The sequence below is a fragment of the Eumetopias jubatus genome, unplaced genomic scaffold (genome assembly GCF_037043125.1).
Source record: "Eumetopias jubatus isolate StellerSeaLion01/CBP00866 unplaced genomic scaffold, mEumJub1_p1.0 scaffold_4, whole genome shotgun sequence".
In the NCBI taxonomy this organism is placed as follows: domain Eukaryota; kingdom Metazoa; phylum Chordata; class Mammalia; order Carnivora; family Otariidae; genus Eumetopias; species Eumetopias jubatus.
Window position 1 is genome coordinate 22,789,768 of NW_028274810.1, and position 21,885 is coordinate 22,811,652.

At 38.1% G+C, this 21,885-nt stretch overlaps 1 protein-coding gene across 3 annotated transcripts in view; it reads left to right on the forward strand.

Moving 5' to 3' along the window:
• The first annotated feature begins 7,661 nt into the window (after positions 1 to 7,661).
• Positions 7,662 to 21,885, forward strand: part of DBT (dihydrolipoamide branched chain transacylase E2) — a 53,989-nt gene continuing 39,765 nt past the window's right edge. For all 3 annotated transcript variants that reach the window (XM_028101920.2, XM_028101918.2, XM_028101919.2), the window contains exons 1-3: positions 7,662 to 7,713; positions 14,562 to 14,685; positions 17,843 to 17,918. In XM_028101920.2, coding sequence (XP_027957721.1) covers positions 7,663 to 7,713; positions 14,562 to 14,685; positions 17,843 to 17,918 — 251 coding nt within the window. In that variant the 5' untranslated portion in view covers position 7,662. The remainder of the gene's footprint in view (positions 7,714 to 14,561; positions 14,686 to 17,842; positions 17,919 to 21,885) is intronic.

Here is a 21,885-nt window from a genome sequence, read left to right on the forward strand (position 1 = left end):
TTTAAGAATATTTTATTTATTTTTTTATTTAGTGACTCATCACTTACATATAATACCCAGTGCTCATCATAACAAGTGCCCTCCTTAATACCCATTACCCATTTAGCCCACCCCCCACCTACCTTCCTCCATCAACCCTCAGTTTGTTCTCTATCATTAAGAGTCTCTTATGGTTTGCTTCTCTCTCTCTCTCTCTCTCTCTTTTCCTTCCAATTTGTTCATCTGTTTTGTTTCTTAAATTCCACATATGAGTGAAATCATATGGTATTTGTCTTTCTCTGACTGACTTATTTCACTTAGCATAATACACTCTAGCTCCACACACGTCACTGTAAATGGCAAGATTCCATTCGTTTTGATGGCTGAGTAATATTTCCATTGTATATATAGACCACATTTTCTTTATCCATTCATCAGTCGGTAGACATTTGGGCTCTTTCCATAGTTTGGCTATTGTTGATAATACTGCTATTAACATTGGGGTGCATGTGCCCTGAGACTCATTTGACTTTGATACCAAAACCAAAGTTGACTTGGGGAAGAAAGATTATAGGCCAACTTTATAAATTTAGGGGCACCAGGGTGGCTCAGTCGGTTAACTGTCTGCCTTTGGCTCAGGTCATGATCTCAGGGTCCTGAGTCGATTAGTTTAATATTAGAAAAATGTTATGCTAGTGTATCAAAAACCTAAGATTACATCAATAAATGAAGAAAAAGCATTTGAAAAAAATAAAGATCTTTTTATTCATGGTTAAACAAGGTCAAACAAAACTAGAAATAAATGTAAACTACCTAACCTGATTAAGGGCATCTGGAAAACCCTACAGCAAATTTCATTCTTTTTCTTTTTTTGAAGATTTTATTTATTTGACAGACACAGTGAGAGAGGGAATACAAGCAGGGGGAGTGGGAGAGGGAGAAGAAGGCTTCCCACTGAGCAGGGGGCCCAATGCGTGGTTCGATCCCAGGACCCTGGGATCATGACCTGAGCTGAAGGCAGACGCTTAACCGACTGAGCCACCCAGGTGCCCCACAAATTTCATTCTTAATAATAGTAAGTAATGGGGCACCTGGGTGGCTCAGTCGGTTAAGCGTCTGCCTTCAGCTCAGGTCATGATCCCAGGGTCCTGGGATCAAGCCCCACGTCAGGCTCCCTGTTCAACCATGAGCCTGCTTCTCCCTCTGCCTGCCACTCCCCCTGCTTGTGCACTCTCTCTCTGTGTCAAATAAATAAAATCTTTTTTTTAAAAGATTTTATTTATTTATTCATGAGAGACAGAGGGAGAGAGAGAGAGAGAAGCAGAGGGAGAAGCAGGCTCCCAAGGAGCAGGGAGCCCGATGCGGGACTCTATCCCAGGACCCTGGGATCATGACCCGAGCCGAAGGCAGACGTTCAACCATCTGAGCCACCCAGGCGCCCATAAATAAATCTTTTAAAAAATCCCACATACATCATGGTATTTTTAAACAAAATAATAATAGTAAGTAATAGTAAAACATTAGGCATCTTCCATCATTTCAACAGATGATGGAAGTCTAGCAAGATCTACAAGAAAAAGATAAAAGACATAAGACTGAACAGGCAAAAACAACACCATCATTATTCACAGGTGATATAATTACCTACATTGAAAACCTCAAAGAATCTTTAGATATATTATTGAAAACAGTTTCAATGAAATTCCAATCAAATGCCCATGGGGACTTTTTTAAGGAGATTGATTTGCAGATTCTCAAATTTATATGAAAGAACAAAAGGGCAAGAGCAACTTTAAAAAGAATGAGGTTGAAAGCAACTGTCCTCTCAAAATCCTGAATTTCTATAAAGAAATTAAGATAATGTGAGATTGGCACAGCAATAGGCAAATAGACTACTTAGTGCCCAGAAACAGATTTCTAAACAGATGAGATGGCAGTTCTAAGGAACTCCTCAGTTTATGATGCTGAAACAATGGGTTAATGATAAGGAAAAAATGGAATTGGTTTTCTATCTAACACCATGCCTAAAAACTATTTCAAGACAGTTTAAAGACTATTTTACACCATATACAAAAATTAACTCAAAATAAATCAAAGCCTTAAATGCAAGAACTAAAACTGTAAAACTCTTTTTTTTTAAGTTTTATTTTTATTTAAGTAATCTCTATAGCCAACGTGGGACTCAAACTCATGACCCTAAGATCAAGAGTTACGTGATCTTCTTCTTCTTTTTTTTAAAAAAATTTTTTAAAATTTTTATTTATTTATTTATTTATTTATTTATTTATTTATTTATTTGGCAGAGAGAGACACAGCAAGAGAGGGAACACAAGCAGGTGGAGTGGGAGAGGGAGAAGCAGGCTTCCCGCCGAGAAGGGAGACAGATGCGGGGCTCGATCCTAGGACCCTGGGATCACAACGTGAGCCAAAGGCAAATGCTTAATGACTGAGACACCCAGGTGCCCCAAGAGTTACATGATCTTCTGACTGAGCCAACCAGGCACTCTACAACTATAAAACTCTTAAAACATAGATATAAATCTTCATTGACCTTGGATTAGTTAATGGTTTCTGAGATATGACACGAAAAGCACCAACAATTTAAAAAATAGATAAATTGGACTTTAATTAATTAAAATTAAAAGCTTTTGTGCTTCAAAGATACCACCAAGAGAGTGAAAAGACAAACTGCAGAATGGGAGAAAATATTTGTAAATCAGATATCTGATAAGAGTGTAGTATCTAGAATATATAAAGTATCCAATATATATAGAAAATATATATATAACCCAATTTAAAATGCATAAAGGATTCAAATAGACATTTCTTCAAAGAAGATATACAAATGGCCAATAAACACATGAAAAGATGCTTAACATCATTTGTCATTGGGAAATGCAAATCAAAACCAGAGTGAAATATCAATTCACACCCCACTAGTATGGTGTGAAGACCAGTAATAACAAGTGTTGGTGAGGGCATGAAACCAGAACCTTCCTACACTGCTAGTGGGGATGTAAATTGGTGCAGCCACTTTGGAAAACAGTCTGACAGTTCCTCATAAAGTTAAGCATAGGGTTATATGCTACCTAGCAATTTCACTCTTAGATATATACCCAAGAAAAATGAAAACCTATGTCCACACTAAAACTTGTACAAGAAAAAAAAGATAGAAAAAAAACTTGTACAAGAATGTTCATAGCAGCATTATTCATAATAGTTCCAAAATGGAAACAACCCAAATGTCTATCATCTGACGAGTGGATAAACAAAAATATGCTATATCCATACAATGAAATATTACTAAGCTATTAAAAGGAATAAAATACTGATATATGTGCAATATAGATGAACCTTGAGAACATCATGCTAAGTGAAAGAAGCCAGTCATAAAAGAACACATAATGTATGATTCCACTTATATGAAAGGAAACGACTGAATAAGCAAATTTATGGCGACAGAAAATAGGTTAGTAGGTGTCAGGGTCTTGGGGTGGGGGTAGGGGGAATTCCAGAATGGGAAGTTCTTAATGGCTATGAGGTTTCTTTTGGTGGTGATGAAAATATTCTGAAATTAGATAGTGGTAATGGTTGCACAACTTTATGAATATACTAAAAATCATTGAATTATATACTTTAAAAGGGTGAGTTTCATGGTATGTGAATGATATTTCAATTTTAAAATTACAAAACAAGACTTAAGTGTGAAGGAAATATAGCAGACTACCTTCAGAACTTTGGATTGGGTAGTATTTTTTTTTAAAAGATTTTATTTATTTATTTATTTATTTGAGAGAGAGACAGAGAGAGTGGGGGAGGAACAAAGGAAGAAGGACAAGCAGACTTCATGCTGAGTGCAGAGCCTGATGTGAGGCTTGATCCCAGGACCCTGAGACTATGACCTGAGCTGAAATCAAGAGTCGGATGCTTAACCGACTGAGCCACCCAGTTGGGAAGTATTTCTTAAGACAGAAAAAGCACTAACCATACAGAAAAAAGAACAAAAACAAAACCCAGATACATTCAACCATGTTAAAAGGAAGAACTCTACACCAAAGACACTTATAAAAGAGCAAAGATGAGGAAAAAGATACCAAAAACACATAAATGAAAAAGCATTACAACCTAAAATATATAAAGAACTCCCACACAAATCATCAAGAGAAATACATACACACAGTAGTGAAAAAATAAGCTAAAAACATGAGCAGGCACTTCAAGAATGATTGATAAACATATGAAAATGTGTTCGACCTTATTAACAACCAGGAAATTCAAATTAAGAACATGATGCCATTTTATAACTACTATATTGGGAAGATATTAACTCTGTTTAAGTGCAACAATATCAAATCAGAAACAATGGGTAATCTCTTTAACAGCTGCTGTGTATTTTGCATCATCATGTTGGAAAACAATATAGCATCATCTTGGGTAAAGATAAAGATAAGTATAATCTTGGTGTGCCTCGGTGGTTCAGTCAGTTAAGCAACCCACTCTTCGTTTTGGCTCAGGTCATGATCTCAGGGTCGTGAGATCCAGCCCTGTGTTGGGGTATGTGCTGAACGTGGAGCCTGCTTAAGATTCCCTCTTTCCTTCTCCCTCTTCCCCTCCCTGCTCATTCTCTCTCTCTCTCTCAAAAAGAAAAAAAAGATAAGTATAATCCAAGTCTCCACAATTCTATTTTTTTAAGTTTGTTTATTTATTTTAGTAATCTCTACACCCAATGTGGGGCTTGAACTCACAACCCCGAGATCAAGAGCTCCACCACCTGAGCCAGCCATGTGCCCCTCCACAATTCTATTTTTAAGTATATATCCTTGTCTTACTAATCAAAGTGTAATTGGCTAACCAGGAGCAACTATATCACCTAGACTTGTTAGAAATGCAGAATTTCAGGCCTCACCCAGATCTATTGCATTGGAATCTGCATTAGGACAAGATCCCCAGATGATACGAATGTTCATTACGATCTGAGAAGCACTGCCCTAAAGAAACTCTAGCACATGTACCAGGAGAAAAGAATGTATATAGCAGCACTGGTGGTAATAGCAATAGCAAAGAACTGGAAACAGCACAAATGTTCACTGCATAGAGAATGGATAAAGAAATTGTGGCATGGTCATAAAAGCTAGTTGCAGAAAGATAGAATTTGATACCATTTTTATAAAACTCAAAAATAAGCAAAGGTAAACAAGATATTGTTAGAGATTCATATATAACATATGGAAACAAAGGTATGATGAACACACATATATAACATATGGAAACAAAGGTGAGAGGAAGGGTTAAGAGGAGCAGACAGTGTGACCTTCCTGAGAATAGGAAAGGTTGTATTTGTTAAATTGGGTAATGGGTTCAAGGTTTTTGTTATTATGTGTGACTTATCTATATGTTACATTATTCTTTTGTAAGTGTACAATGTAACACAAATTTTAACAAGCTACATTGAGCTATATACCATAAAATTCACTTGTTCTAAGTGTACAATTCAGTGATTTTTAGTACATTTTACAGTTATGCAACCATCGCCACAGTCTGGTAATAGGAAATTTCCATCACCACAAAAAGCTTTTTCCCATTCCCATTCCTAGTCATTTGCCATTTGCCATTCCCATTCCCAGCCCCAGGCAACCACTAATCTGCTTTCTGTCTCTGTAGATTGTTTTCTTTGGACATTTCATATAAATAGAATCATGCAATATACAACCTTTCAGATCTGGCTTCTTTTACTTCCCATAATATTTTTGAGGTTTGTCCATGTCACAGCATGTACCAGTGTTTCAGTAATTTTTAAGGATAAATAATCTTTTATTATGTGAATATACCACATTTTGCTCATTTGTTCACCGGTTGAAGAGTATTTGGACTGTTTCTAGTTTTTGGCTATTAAAAACAATGCTATTGCCATTATTCTTGTACTAGTCTTTGTATGGACATATGTTTTCCTTTCTCTTGGGTAGATACCTAGCAGTGGAACTGATGGGTCATAATCAGTCACTTTATTAATTAGGAAAAGGGAAAAATGGTTCTTTGGTTCTTTTGAACTCAAGCGAAAGGAATAACTAGTAAGTAGGTGGCATAACTGTTGATGCTGAAAGATAAGGACACACACAACACTCAATGTGGAAGTAGTAATCCATTGAGGTCAAAAGAAGGTAAAAGAAAAGAATAACCAAATATTTTCTTGGGAGAAGGTAGATTAAAGGGAAAGTTAAGAGGAAGAAGGTGGTATAGGGGCCCTGGGAAGAAAATAATTCACTTCAAAGTCACAGCTACTACATCTTGTTTTTAAAAACACACGCACATATGGGGTTATCAAATGAGTAGTGCTTATAAAATGTTTTGTTAATAGGAAAGTTAAAAAAAATTAAAGTTCTTTTGACTTTCCAGATTTTGTTATAAAAGTAATGATTTGGATTTATTGCTTATAATAGTTTGTATGTGAAATATACTGAAAAGCAAATAAAGCAAAAAAATGTGAGTTTGGGTAATATTAGACAGTAAATTTGTGAAATAACTGAGAATTTGTTTCACAGCCACTAACCTTCAATGTTGAGGATTTATAATGTTTTTCCCCATTTTTTAAAAAAGATTTTATTTATTTATTTTCACAGAGAGAGAGAGAGAGAGAGTGAGAGCAGGAACACAAGCAGGGGGAGTGGGAGAGGGAGAAGCAGGCTCCTGGCTGAGCAGGGAGCCCGATGTGGGGCTCAAGCCCAAGAGCCTGGGATCATGACCTGAGCTGAAGGCAGGCAGACGCTTAATGGCTGAGCCAGGCACCCCTCCCAATTTTTTTGTCTTTAATTCTTTAACTTTAACTCCTATCTAGAGGACAAAAACCAGGCAAATGTCATCCTGGAAGTTTCTAGAAATTGGTGTCCTAGTTACTCTGAGAAAGACTATTAAAGCTCTGAACTTTTATTTTCCCCCCAATCAACTTGACCTGAATTTGACATTCTCCAAGAGCCAAGTAAATCAAGGTTATATGTCTGTGATATATACTATATATGCTGGGCAGCTGCATCTGACAACATTCTCTAAGAAGAAAATATAATGTCTTTATTTTAGACATTAGGGTAACCTTTATCTTCTGTGAAGGAAAAAAATTGAAAAGGCGATTTATGTCACCAAGAACCCCTCCATGGGAGTAAGGAATACCAATCACTGGGTAGGATTCCAGCATAGGCTTGTGACTCAATTAGTGGTAAAGAGCCTTTGCCTCAAAGTGTAGAAATGTCCCATTTTCGTAATCAAGGCGGGTACAATACAAGCTGAAAGGGGATATTTTTCCTACTCATCAGGTCTTCACCGAAACTCTCTTCAAGTGCCTTCCCTTTGTGTTCCCTTAACAGTCTCTATTTCCACTTCATGGATGAAAAAGATGGTCGTTGGTGGACACAGCAATGGCTTGCCCAACTCGGTCCCTGAAATTAACTTTGAGCTGCCACCCCAATTTCCCCCGCTCCAGCTTGCTCTTTTACCTCCTCGGGGAACTCTCCCCCCCCAACCCAAGTGGTTATCTCAGGCCCCGCCCCGCCCGCTGGTTGGCTACGGGGTGGGAGGCTCGTTCCTTCCCTCGCCATTGGCCCCTCAGGGGGAAGGTGCGTTTCCCGGCTCCCGATAGGTCGCCCCAGCGAGACAACACTAACAACCACGGAGCATTTGTCATTTCCGGGTAAGATGGCTGCAGTGCGTGTGCTGAGGACCTGGAGCCAGAATGCTGGGCGGCTGGTAAGCGGTTTGGGGCTCATTTGAGGTCTGGAAGGAGTGGTTTGTCGCTAGTATTCCCGGGGAGGTGTGTTACTTTGTCGTCCGAGTGCCAGGCGGACAGGGCACGCGAGATGGAGAAGTGCAAGGATGTATGCTAAACGAAGGGCAGAGAAGGTGGCGAGCGGACCGGTCCGGAGACCCACTTCCTCCTTACCTGGCCGCGTTTCTGTCGCGACTCCGTCTCCTTCCAGCTCTATCTACACCCAGCCCATTTAGCCTTTCACCCGTTAGCCTTTTATTGGGCACTATCTAGGTGCTGGGCATTGTGATAGGCACTGGGGATATGGAAATATATACTAATTCAGCATTTATTGAGCACCCACAGTGTGCCAAACACTGACAACACGACCCCTGCCTCGGAGAACTTAAATCCAGAGAGGAAGAGACCCGTAAAGCAAAGCATAACACCACGGGTCTTTGCCTCCGAGGAGCAGAGAGACTCAGGCTTCATTCTGTGGACCTGTACTCTTCTCCTGTGTTTGCGCCACGTATCTTTACAACCTTTTTATCACCAGAGCTACGACCTACCACCATCTCCCTTGAAGTTTCTCCCTTTGAACAACCATTTAGCACCAGACACCTAACATCTCAGTAGTCATAGTATTTCGTCCTATTTGCATAGCGTTTTTCCTTCTGGGATCCCTCTTCCCTAAGGTCTTACAGTGGTCGACCCCTGATCTTAACAAAATCTGTCAAGAGCCTCCTGTGTACCAGGTACTGTGCCAGGCGCTCGGGAAACAAATGTGAGTAAGAGAGACCCCTGCCGTTTCAGATTAATTACAACATTGTGGTGGAAGGCAGGGGAGAAAGAGACATAAACAAGGAATTAGGACATCTTGAGAAGTGCTATAATGGGACAGTATAGAGTTACAGGAACACATAGGAGGGGTCTTGGAGGGTCAGAGAGGAGTTCTCAGAGGATGCTGTGTAACTTGAGATTTGCACCGTGGTAGGTATTGGCCTCTTTTTTGAAAGTGCTCCTTGCTTGGTTTCTGTGACACAGCTTCCCAATATTCTTCTTCCTAGATGTTTGGCCACTCCATCCCAATCTCCTATTTTCCTGCCTGCCTTTTAAATATGTATTGGTGTTTATAAGGGCTCTGACTATGGCCCTCTGTACTTCCTGGACTATTTCAGGCACTTCTTTGAATTTAGTTGCTGTCTATATGCTGGTGATTCCTAAAGTTCCCCAGTCTTCAAGCCAGTTCTACTCCAGACCCATATATATCCTACCATCCTGGAAATCTCCAGTTGCATGCATATTAGGTATTTTTAAGCTGCAAGTAATAAAAACCCAACCAATAAATGGGAAATTATCTATGCGTCCCAAAGCTAGATGGCCCCTGGCATTGGTTAAGTGGCTCATACTTAACCAGGGTTGTCATTTCAACAATTCATGTGGCCTTTCCCTCATGGTTACAAGAGGGCTGCTACAACTTCATATTCAAGGCAGGAAGGAGGAAGGGGCGGTATCAGTCAGACTCTTTGGGCAGGACTATGTTACATGGCCACTGCTAGCACCAGGGGTCTTGAGCTAGCATTTGGCCATCTCATAGTGTCTGCTCAAATGCCTCAGAGGCACATCGGATTCTGGGTTCCAGAACAAAACCCTCAGACCTATTTCTCTTTTTTTTAAAGATTTTATTTATTTGACAGAGAGACAGCGAGAGAGGGAACACAAGCAGGAGGAGTAGGAGAGGGAGAAGCAGGCCCCCTGACGACTGGGGAGCCCGATGCAGGGCTCGATCCCAGGACCCTGGGACCATGACCTGAGTCAAAGGCAGTCACTTAACCGACTGAGCCACCCAGGCGCCCCAGACCTATTTCTCTTTTGATTCTAGCCTATAAATCTCCAAAATTTAGTCATTATTCTCCACCTTGCCCCCAACTGCAGCTATCCTGGTCCCTCCTAATTGGACTTTCTGCCTCCAATCGGTGCCTCTCCAACCCATTCTCCATAGTGTAACCAGGGTGATCTTATAAAGTAAGACATGCATTTGAGAAGGCCATTTCCTTGCTTAAAACTGCTACAAGCAAAATGTCCAAAATCTAAAAGACTGTGAGGCAATTTATGATCTGGACCTTTCCAAATCTCTCAGGCTTCATTTCTTGCTGAAACCTACTCACTCCAACGCCCACTCTGACACTTCCCTCACCCTTGCCCCACACTGAACCACACTGGAAGTACATTGAGCTTCAATTAATTAAACATACTGCTGTCTCTCTCTCTCTCTCAACTCCAGACTCCAGACCTTTGCACATCTATTTCCTCTGCTTTAAAGACTCTTGCTTTCTTTCCCTATGGCCTCATCTGCAACACACCTCATCTCCTGGATTACTCCTACTCATCCCTTAGATCTTACTTCAAGTTTACTTTCTTGAAGTAGGTTGGTTCCCTCCTTTGTATTTGTTTGTTTGTTTTAAAAATTTTTTATTGTTATGTTAATCACCATACATTACATCATTAGTTTTTGATGTAGTGTTCCATGATTCATTGTTTGTGCATAACACCCAGTGCTCCACGCAGAACGTGCCCTCTTTAATACCCATCACCAGGCTAACCCATCCCCCCACCCCCCTCCCCTCTAGAACCCTCAGTTTGTTTTTCAGAGTCCATCGTCTCTCATGGTTGTCTCCCCCTCCGATTTACTCCCCTTCATTCTTCCCCTCCTGCTATCTTCTTCTTTTTTTTTTCTTAACATATATTGTGTTATTTGTTTCAGAGGTACAGATCTGTGATTCAACAGTCTTGCACAATTCACAGCGCTCACCATAGTACATACCCTCCCCAATGTCTATCACCCAGCCACCCCATCCCTCCCACCCCCCCACCACTCCAGCACCCTCAGTTTGTTTCCTGAGATTAAGAATTCCTCATATCAGTGAGGTCATATGATACATGTCTTTCTCTGATTGACTTATTTCACTCAGCATAACACCCTCCAGTTCCAACCATGTCATTGCAAATGGCAAGATCTCATTCCTTTTGATGGCTGCATAATATTCCATTGTGTATATATACCACATCTTCTTTATCCATTCATCTGTCGATGGACATCTTGGCTCTTTCCACAGTTTGGCAATTGTGGACATTGCTGCTATGTGTTTGTTTTTAATACTCTGTTTCTTCCATTATAACACTATGGTCATCATCACCTCTTTGTCTTCCTTTGAGGGTATGGACTGTACATTCCATGAGAGAGGAATTCATCTATTTTGTTCTCTAATCCCAAGTGCCTGGCACAGTGTAGATACTCAATAAGCATTTGTTGAACAACTCAGTAAAAAGTCTATTTTTTCCATCTGTTAAAAAGTTATAAACAACAAGAGGTCTTAATACTTATAGTAGATTATTAACAAGGCCTTACTATGTTGTGTTTTATACTCCCCTATTGCATCAAGCATTGACTCTTTTTTTTTTTTAAATTAATTTATTTGACAGAGAAAGACACAGCGAGAGCTGGAACACAAGCAGGGGCAGAGGGAGAGGGAGAAGCAGGCTTCCCGCAGAGCAGGGAGCCCGATGTGGGGCTCGATCCCAAGACCCTGGGATCATGAGCTGAGCGGAAGGCAGACACTTAATGACTGAGCCACCCAGGTGCCCAAGCATTGACTCTTGATTAACTTATCATATTGAATTAACATTGAACTTTTCAATTTTGTCTGTCTTCCTGTAATGAAGTGTAAGCACCTTGAATTTAGGGACTATATTCTGTAGCTTATTTAACTTTGAATTCCCAAGCCCAGCACAATCCCTGTCTTTAGTATATGTGCTGCTGAAGCGAGCACACAATCCCTGTCTTTAGGAGTGCTCAACAACTGCCTGTTTTAATTATTATTTATTTCCTTATTTGAATCTGCTAAAACTTTGTTTCATCTCCTATTTTTTGTATTCTGTTTCTAGAAAAAAATGTCTTTTTTAGCTTGACAAATTATTTTTTCTCCTTCTCCCTGCTGTTGCTTTTTTATCTTTCCATTCAGCAGTTTCACTAATGTTTTTTAGCCTTCTCTTAATCCATTTAATCACTACCACATAATGCCTGTTGTACTTACATTGCTTTCTCCTTTTCCACTGTAAATCACTTCAGGAGCCTATTATTTCATGCCTCAAATACTATAATAGTTTCTTAACTTTTTCCTCTCTTACTTGGCTTTCCTGTTAATAATCAAACTGCAACTGCATTAATTTCTTAGTCCTTTTTCTTCAATAATCTATAGTGTGGGAGTTCATACTCCTTATCCTGACATTTACAGGATTACAGTTTGGTCCTTGAGCCACTTCCAATGGTCCCTTTTACAAATTTGATCAAGCCAAATCAAGCAACTCACTGCCTGAGGAGACAAATTCCAGCAGTAGTTCCTTTGTTTAGTCTGTTCCCTCTGCCTTAAAAGTACATTTCTGCTCTTTAATTATTAATACTTATTATGCAAGGCCCACCTCAACTCTTCCTCCTACAAGCCTTCCCAGATCAAGCCAACCTGAAAAAACAAAATAAAGCACAAAAAAAACTCTACTTAAACTCATCTAAAACCTACTGCCTATATTTATTACAAAAAACTAGAGCATACATGCCCATGCATGAATGTGTGTGTTGGGGGGTGGGGGTTATTGTTTCAGCTAGGTTATAAATTCAAAGCGGAGATTATTTCTCCTACATATAACAATGTGGTGTGAGAGAAAGAGCCTCAGCTTTAGAGTCAAATTTACTTGGTTTCAGAGCTGAATTTTGCCATTTGTTTTGTGACCTTGGGCAAAGCACTCATTAGTTTTTCAGAGGGCTAATGTGCCTTTTATTCCAGAAGGTGATTGTGAGATAAAAAGAGGATAAAAGAGAGAGAGAGAGAGAGAGACTTTTAAAGTACCCAGCACTTAGGTAGGAACTCAATAAAGTTTGATAGTTCCTGCCTCCCTTGCCTGGTGAGTAGTTCTTCAATAAAAGTTGCCAGTTGTTGAAGGTAGGACCTTCAACAAAGGTTGTTTTTTTTTTTTTAAAGATTTTATTTATTTATTTACTTGACAGAGACAGACAACGAAAGAGGGAACACAAGCAGAGGGAGAGGGAGAGGAAGAAGCAGGCTTCCCACTGAGCAGGGAGCCCGATGTGGGGCCCAATCCCAGGACCCTGGGCTGAAGGCAGACACCTAATGACTGAGCCACCCAGGCGCCCCCTTTCAAAGGTTTTTTAAAAAACGATTTTTTTAAAAAATCAAGATGAATCCATATAATTCAAACTTCCATTTACTGCCCTAAATTAAAATTTATGAATGTCTGATGAAGCGTAAGTTGATATACGCCTTTGAGTCTGTTGTTGACTAAGAGCCAGGGTTGTGGGAGTTGAAGGAGAAAGAAAGGACACAGAAAATGGGGGTTTGGGAAAGAATTCTTTCAATATCTGTTAAGTTTTTTTTTTTTTTAAAGATTCTATCCATTTATTTGACAGAGACACAGCCAGAGAGGGAACACAAGCAGGGGGAGTGGGAGAGGGAGAAGCAGGCCTCTCGCCGAGCAGGGAGCCCGATGCAGGGCTTCATCCCGGGACCCTGGGATCATGACCTGAGCCGAAGGCAGATGCTTAACAACTGAGCCACCCAGGCACCCCACTATCCGCTAAGTTTTAAGCTGTCAATTTTAGTTAAGTTTTATGTTTCCTGAATGTTAATAAGAATAAAATATATATTGTAAAGATTAGTTGCTTTATGATTATCTCTTAAGATAAAACTAAGATGCATGATTTAAGATTATTTATGTTTTAGGAAAGGGATCTTTAGTTTTTCTTCAGAAATCAGTAACAGCTTGGAAATTAAGGTGAAATATCATGTAATAATTTAAATGTATTATTCCTATTGGTAAACCAAATATTTGTTTTTATATTATTTGCTCTCAGAAAAAGAACAAAATTCTTGTTTATAAATACATAATACGTATTATAATGTAAAAGGCTAATCACTAAAGGATAAAGTACCTGACAATAAAGTAATTTTTTAAATTAAAAGTAACTCCTACATTAATAAAAAAATTTGAAATACATTCCACTATTCTCAAATACAGTAAGGGGGTTAGAAATTTCTATACATTATGTTTAAAAGTGTGATGTAGTTAGCCAGGTATTAATAATGTTGAAATATTAACTTTCAAAAATAAAATACTCTATTTTTCAAACACGTAGGTTCTAATATATCAAGTTGACTAGGTTCATGTCTACTTATTTCTATTACATATTGTCTTGCATTATACTAAGATGTTATACAAAATGGTTACACCTAAAGAGTCATCTGTAAATTACGGTAAGAAATTATAGTAAGAAAACCTTTCCCTATAGCACTACACATGTTTTCCAGTGTCTTTAGATGCTAACAGTCAGTTTTGAATTCTTTAATAGTTTTAGGAAGTCTTTAGTGACTTGACTGCACCTACAAACTGATGTGTTTGTATAAAATACATTGTTAAAATTTCTTCACTTTCATAAGAAATTTTAGGCAAGGATCATAAGCATATAAAGAAATCTGACTCCAAGGATGTAGTTTTACTAAATAAAAGAACAAAATAATGTTCTCTGGGTGCTAGGGTTTAAGTTCCTTTGATTTCTTGAACAGAAATACTAAAGAAATAACCAATCTTAATAAACTTGATTTTCATTGATTCCAGATTTTGGCCAGTTCAGATTTTGGCCTGGATAATTTCATATTGTTTCTTTGTGATAATGACTGTTTTACTTTTAGAATAGACTTGAAATTCAATATGTACTTAGAGAGATAAGCCATCAAGAACATCCACAAAAGCGTTTACTTTTTTGTTTTCTCATCTTTAGATCTGTGTTCGCTACTTTCAGACATGTATGAATGTTCATGTTTTGAAGCCAAAATGTGTGTATTTCTTTGGTTATCCTTCATTCAAGTATAGTCATCCACATCAGTTGCTGAAAACAACTGCTGGTAAGTATGATCTCAAAATAGCCTATATAAAATAATGTTTTATATCGTACTCAGAACTTTTAAAAAAGTAATTGAAGACTTATCAAAGTAAAAGAAGTTAACCTTTTCTTTCTAGCCCAGCCCTCCTTGCTTTCCCTGAATCTATCCTTTTCTTATCTTCTTTTTTCTGTGCCCTCACCCCCATCCCTTTTATATCTTTACATTAATGCTTGTGTCTTCATAATATTGGGAACGGGTTGTCTTGGGCCATCTGCTCTTTATCATGTGGCTCATCTAAGTGCAATAGTCAGGTAAATTGTTGACTTAGCAGATTGTATCCTTATACTGTCACTGTATTACTGGTTGCATGAAGCACCTACCTCAGTCTGTTGTGTTAAGATTGTGTGATGAAACATCCTGAAGTGTTCCTAAATAGAAAGTTTTCTGACTTTTACCATTTAATTACCTTTCTCACGTCTTTTTCTACCCTCAGTAAAGAACTTGAGGCTTAAGTATTAGATTTGGCAAGGGCACTAACACTTTTTTTCTGATGTTCTATTTAGAACTCTGATAAAGAACCCTAGCCATTAAGCTTTTTGACAGATACTTGATGCCTTAGTCTGTGCTAGCACTGAAAAATGGGGGAATACCAGGCAGATCCAACCCCTGAGATCAGTCTTTCCATGCCTTTTTATAGGTCATCTTCCACAACACCCTAAGATACATAAACCCTACCTTTGCCTGTTTTTTTTAAGATTTTTATTTTTAAAAGTTGATCTTTTCTCTTTATTTCTCAGAGAAAATAGAGGCCATTCAAGCAGAAACTCCCAACTTCCTGCTCTAATGTCTAAACACCTTGAGCTTTGGGTTCTTGGTCTATCAATTACTAGCAGTGTAACTTTAAGCAAGTTACTTAATTCCTTTCTATTTCATCATCTGTAAAATGGGAGTAATCACAGTGCCTAACTCATTGTACTGTTGTGAGAATAAATTCATTTAACACAAGTATTTATTGATCACCTGCTATCTGCCAAGGCACTGTTCTAGGTGCTTGGGATACATTCTCTTCCTATATTCCCTACTTAAGCTAGAAACCTGGAGACTTCCAGATTCCTGTTTCACATCAAATTGATTACTGAGATCTATTAATTTGACATCTTACATGAGTCTTAAATCTATCTTCTCTTTTTCAGACAGCTTTGAAAATATATAAATATATTAAATTCTATACTTCAGTTTCGTACCTGTAGTAGCCTCCTAACTGCTTTCTCTGTCATCCCTTCCCCAACCCCATCCACCCACATTCCTGCCAAGGAGATTTCTTTCTAAAATTAAAGATTTAAAGTTACAGATCTGAAATTGCAGATGGTATTCCCTGTTGGTTAATTATTGCTGAATAACAACCCTGCCCACGACTTTAGGCTTAAAGCAACAATGATTCATTATTTCACAGGATTCTGGGGGTTACCCGGGTGGTTCCTCTGCTGGTTTCACCTGAGCTCACTAATATAACTGTATTCAGCTAGAGGATCATCTGGGCTGGAAGGTGCAAGATGGTCTCACATACATGTCTGACAGTTGGTGCTGGTTTTTGGGTGGGGTGTCTCATTTCTCTTCCCCATGGCCTTTCATCCTCTAATAGACTATATCAGCTTCCTTACTCTGGGATCTCAAGGCAGTATTCCAGGAGGGAGATGGTAGAAGAAGCTGCGAGGTCCTTTGAGGTCTAGACTCCAGAATTTGTACAACTTTACTTCTGCTCTATTCTATTGTCCAAGGAAGTCATTTGCCAGCATAGATTTAAGTAGTGGTAAATTAGACTCTACGTCTTATGGGAGCAGCTGCAAAAAAAATGATGACCATATTTACTTACTGGCTCATGATCACCTGCAGGATAAGTTCCAAACACCTCACTGTGGCATGGCAAAGAAAGCTTTTTAAATCTGGACTGATTTTTTGCCATGTATACTATCTTCAGCCATAGAATTGCGTGTTATTCCCTAACCATGCTATGCACTATATTTCCATGTTCTTCTTGCACATGCTGTTCCTTGAATAATATTGTTTTGTATAGAGGTGCCATAATATATTTACTTGTCATTTTTTGATGACTTAGATTGGTATCCCAGGTCTTCATTTTAACTCTATGATAACTATTCTTGAGCACAAATCTTTGTGTACCTCTCTTAATTATTTCCTCCGGGGAAAAAAGTCTTAAAAGCACAATTGTTTATTGAGTCAAAGATACGAACTTTTTTTTTAAGGCTTTTGATACTTAATACCAAACTATTTTTTCAGAAAGGTTTCGGTTTGTACTATGAGCAGCAGGCTGTGAGAGGACCGAACTTGACTAGAGAGGAAATGAGGTGCCTAATACCTCCATATCAAAAATGCATTTGTATTTCTTAACCATTAACCTCTCTCCTTATATTTATTAAAGAAAATCTTATGACCTGAATTGGCTTGTTGTGTGTTTTGTAAGCAATTTTGTTGAATAGCAGTCTGAAGATAGAGGAGCACTCTTGAATCAGTTCAGAGCCACTTGTTACCCTGGAAAAGTGAGAGGATCCATACCTACTTTCTGTTGACCAGAAATACTTACTCTTGGGAATAATTACCATAAAGTATCACTTGCATCTAATTGTTATAAGAGTGGGGTAGAAATTCAAAAAGGGATAAACAGTGGAAAGAGGAAGGAGAGGGACTAAAACCTAAAGATAAGTTGGCAGAACATGGTTTGGACAGATGAAAATTTTTCAAGTTGTCTAGATACGGACCTGCCTGATGGTTAGCCACTAAGAATGAGAAGAGTTACATGAAGTCAAAAGAGATCTAAGAGCAGGACACTAGTGGTTATTACAGTTTGATAACAGAAAACAAGGAGATCCAGCTAGCTGGGCCTTCTATGCCCTTGTAAAAGAGCATTATTTTGGAAGTTGGGAAAATGGAACTGCTGTGGCAGTTATCAGTAGGTCTGTGACGCTGATTTAAGATTTATTTAAATCTTTGATGGTTATGAATGACGCTTATGCTTTTAAAAATTATAAAATACATTTTTGTCTGTAAAATGCAATAGTTTCTGCCTCTGCTTGAGAATATTTTCTCATTTTAGCTGTGAAAATATCTGTTAGGAATACATTACTTATTTAATGAGACCATTTCTCATTTGTCTTTGAAGCTCTGCAAGGACAGATTGTTCAATTCAAACTCTCAGACATCGGAGAAGGGATTAGAGAAGTAACTATTAAAGAATGGTAAGTTGGGGCACCTAGCTGGCTCAGTCAGTAGAGTATGTGATCTTGATCTGGGGTTGTAAGTTCAAGCCCAACGCTGGGTGTAGAGATTACTTAAAAATAAAACCTTAAAAAAAAGAAAAGAATGGTAAGCTATTCTGAAAAAGATTTTAAGTCAATGTAAAAAAAATTTGTGTAAAAATAAGTAGGCATTATTTAAGTTGAGAAACTTCTTTCTAAAACAATGCTTTTTTTAAAAGCAATAAGTTTAGTAAGTTTTAGTTTAATCGTTTGTGTTGCTATTATGTTGTTAATACAATTATCATACATCATGACATTTTATTTGATGTAATCGCTTAAGGATTATCTTTACTTTTAAAAAATTTTTTTCACTGCCCACCCCTCACTTCAGCTAAAAAAGAGAAATTAGTCTGTGAAAGATGTTAACTTGATATGACCATGTGCTTGAATGACATTTGTATATGAGCTATTTATTTCTAGACTATTTTAAAATCATGATATAGTCTAAGCTCTCTTTACTGAAAATGACCTCAGTAAGAATGCCAGTATATTTGACTCACCATTCTGTTTACCTATATTTTTAGGATAGGTTAAAATATAATACCAAAAGGTATCAATCAAAAAATAATTTTTGGAAAGGGTCAGAGTTTTTCAAAACCTTGAAACAGCCTCCTATTGCCTTCATCATTCTTCTACTTTTCCTTTTTCCTTTTTGGAAAAAAAAGAAACACCTCTGGGTAGTAAACTGATTTTTAAAGGTATCTAGAAGTAGCAGTGAAGGGGCGCCTGGGTGGTTCAGTCATTAAGCGTCTGCCTACAGCTCAGGTCATGATCCCACGGTCAGGGGATCGAGCCCCACATCGGGCTCCCTGCTCCACAGGAAGCCTGTTTCTCCCTCTCCCACTCCCCCTGCTTGTGTTCCCTCTCTCGCTGTGTCTCTCTCTGTCAAATAAATAAATAAAATCTGTAAAAAAAAAAAAAATTAGAAGTAGCGATGAAGATGAATAAATAGATGCTCTCTCATCATAGTTTTACACTGTTGAAGATCCTTTTAAGAATCTGATTGAGGGCGGAGCCTGGGTGGCTCAGTTGGTTAGGCGACTGCCTTCTGCTCAGGTTATGATCCTGGAGTTCCGGGATCGAGTCCCGCATCGGGCTCCCTGCTCGGCGGGGAGCCTGCCTCTCCCTCTGACCCAACCCCCTCTCATGCTCTCTCTCTCTCTCATTCTCCCAAATAAATAAATAAAATTAAAAAAAAAAAAGAATCTGATTGAGGGGCGCCTGGGTGGCTCAGTTGTTAAGCGTCTGCCTTCGGCTCAGGTCATGATCCCAGAGTTCTGGGATGGAGCCCTGCATCAGGCTCCCAGCTCGGTGGGAAGCCTGCTTCTCCCTCTCCCACTCCCCCTGCTTGTGTTCCCTCTCTTGCTGTCTCTCTCTCTCTGTCAAATAAATAAATAAAATCTTAAAAAAAAAAAAAGAATCTGATTGAGCCACCTGTACATTCTTTCTCTGTAGTTCTATTATTACTTTGTAAGTTAGAAAAGAATAAGAACATAATTGTGCCTTACGGTTGTGTCTCTAGTGGCATTGTGGGATTAAGGAAAGAGTAATGGATGTCAAATCAGAAGAGCTTGACTCTGAAACTTACTAACCATCTTGCTGGGACTCATGTGGTCTCTACTGAGCATTGATTCTTAATGTGTAAAATGGGGGAAACAGAACTTACTCTGCAATCTCACAAGGGTTATGGAAAGGATCAAATAATGTAATATATAGAAAATGCCTTTTAAATCTGCAGAGTATTATGTACATTTATGCTGTTGATACCTTCTTTCTAAGACAAAGACTAGTCTTTGTAGATTGCAGATTTTTTTTGACAGTCCTTAATTTCTACCTCTTATTAATTCTCTAGACACATTTTTTTTTAAGACTTTATTTATTCATTTGACAGAGACACAGTGAGAGAGGGAACACAAGCAGGGGGAGTGGGAGAGGGAGAAGTAGGCTTCCCGCTGAGCAGGGAGCCCAATGCGGGGCTTGATCCCAGGACCCTGGGATCATGACCTGAGCCGAAGGCAGATGCTTAACCACTGAGCCACCCAGGCGCCCCGACACATATGTCTGGTATAGGGTTTTAAGGTTCTTGGAAAAGGAGATTATTTCATTCCTAATGAAAATTAATAGTTCATTAAATGAGAAACACATATGATTAAGTTTTTTCAGAAGTTCTTTAAGAAATATTAAGAGCTTTCTTGAATTCTGTGTTCTTTTTCTCTAACTTAATATCTATAAATCTCAACTCTAGGGAAAAAAATATATATATATATATTGTAATGCAGTTGGGGGCACCTAGGTGGCTCAGTGAGTTAAGTATCTGACTCTTGATCTCGGCTCAGGTCTTGATCTCATGGTTATGAGTTTGGACCCCGCATTGGGCTCCACGCTGGGCATGGAGTCCACTTAAAAAAAAAGTATATATATATACATACACTATATATACACATATATATATACACATACACACACACACAACATTAGGTATATATGTACTATATGTACACACTATATATACAATATTACATGTGTATATAGTGTGTATACAATATATATAGTGTATATATACATATATAGACACACTATATATATATATATATATATATATACACACTATATGTATATATAATGCAGTTGGTAAAATGTTAAAAAGCAGAATTGTGTGCTATACACAGAATAGAAATTTGAATGTGTAAGAAAGCATGATTTAACAGATGGTGATGTGTTTATGTAAGTGGCAGTAAAACCTTATTTATTCTCAGAATTTGTAGCAGCAAATACATGGATAAAGAAGAAAAATACTTCTATTTCAAAAAGCCTTTGGCAAACTTCCAAAACAAAAATTTGCATTATATATGTTCTTTTGTCTTAAAGTCAGTTTTGTCTGATAGTAATAGAGCCACTCCAGCTGTCTTTTGTTACTATTTGCATGATTTTTTTTGGTGTGTGTGTGGTGTATGCGTTTTGTGTGTGTTGTGAGCATATAATTGTGAGTTTTTTTCTGGATTTTTTATTTTGTTCTATTTATCTATGTGTCTGTTTTTATGCCAATACCATACTGTTTTGATTATTATGGCTTTATAATATAACTTGAAATCTGGAATTTTGATCCCTCCAGCTTTGCTTTTCTTTCTCAAAATTGCTTTGGCTGTTTGGGGTCTTTTGTGGTCCCATACAACTTTTAGGGTTGTTTGTTCTAGTTCTGTGAAAAATGCTGTTGGTATTTCAATAGGGATTGCATTAAATGTATAGGTTGCTTTGAGTAGTATAGACATTTTAATCATATGTTTTTCCAATCCATGAGCATGGAATATCTTTCCATTTCTTTGTATCATCTTCAGTTTCTTTCATCAGTGTTTTATAGTTTTTAGAGTCAGATCTTTCACCTTTTTGGTTAGGTTTATTCCTAGATATCTTCTTATTTTTGGTGCAATTGTAAATGGGATTGTTTTCTTAATTTCTCTTTGTGCTGCTTCTGTAGTGGTATGTGGAAATGCAACAGATTTCTGTACATTGATTTTATATCCTGCAACTTTACTGAATTCATTTAGCAGTTCTAGTAGTTTTTTGGTGGAGTCTTTGGGTTTTCTATATATTAGCATCATGTCATCTGCAAAAAGTGAAAGTTTTGCTTCTTCTTTACCAATTTGGATGCCTTTTATTTTTGTTGTTGTTGTCTGATTGCTGTGGCTAGGACTTCCAGTACTATGTTGAATAAAAGTGAAGAGAGTGGACATCCATATCTTGTTCCTGACCTTAGGGGAAAGGCTCTCAGTTTTTCCCCATTCAGAATGATGTTAGCTGTGGGTTTTTCATATATGGCCTTTATTATGTTGAGTTATGTTCCCTCTAAACCTACTATGTTGAGGATTTTTATCATGAATAGATATTATACTTTGTAAAATGCTTTTTC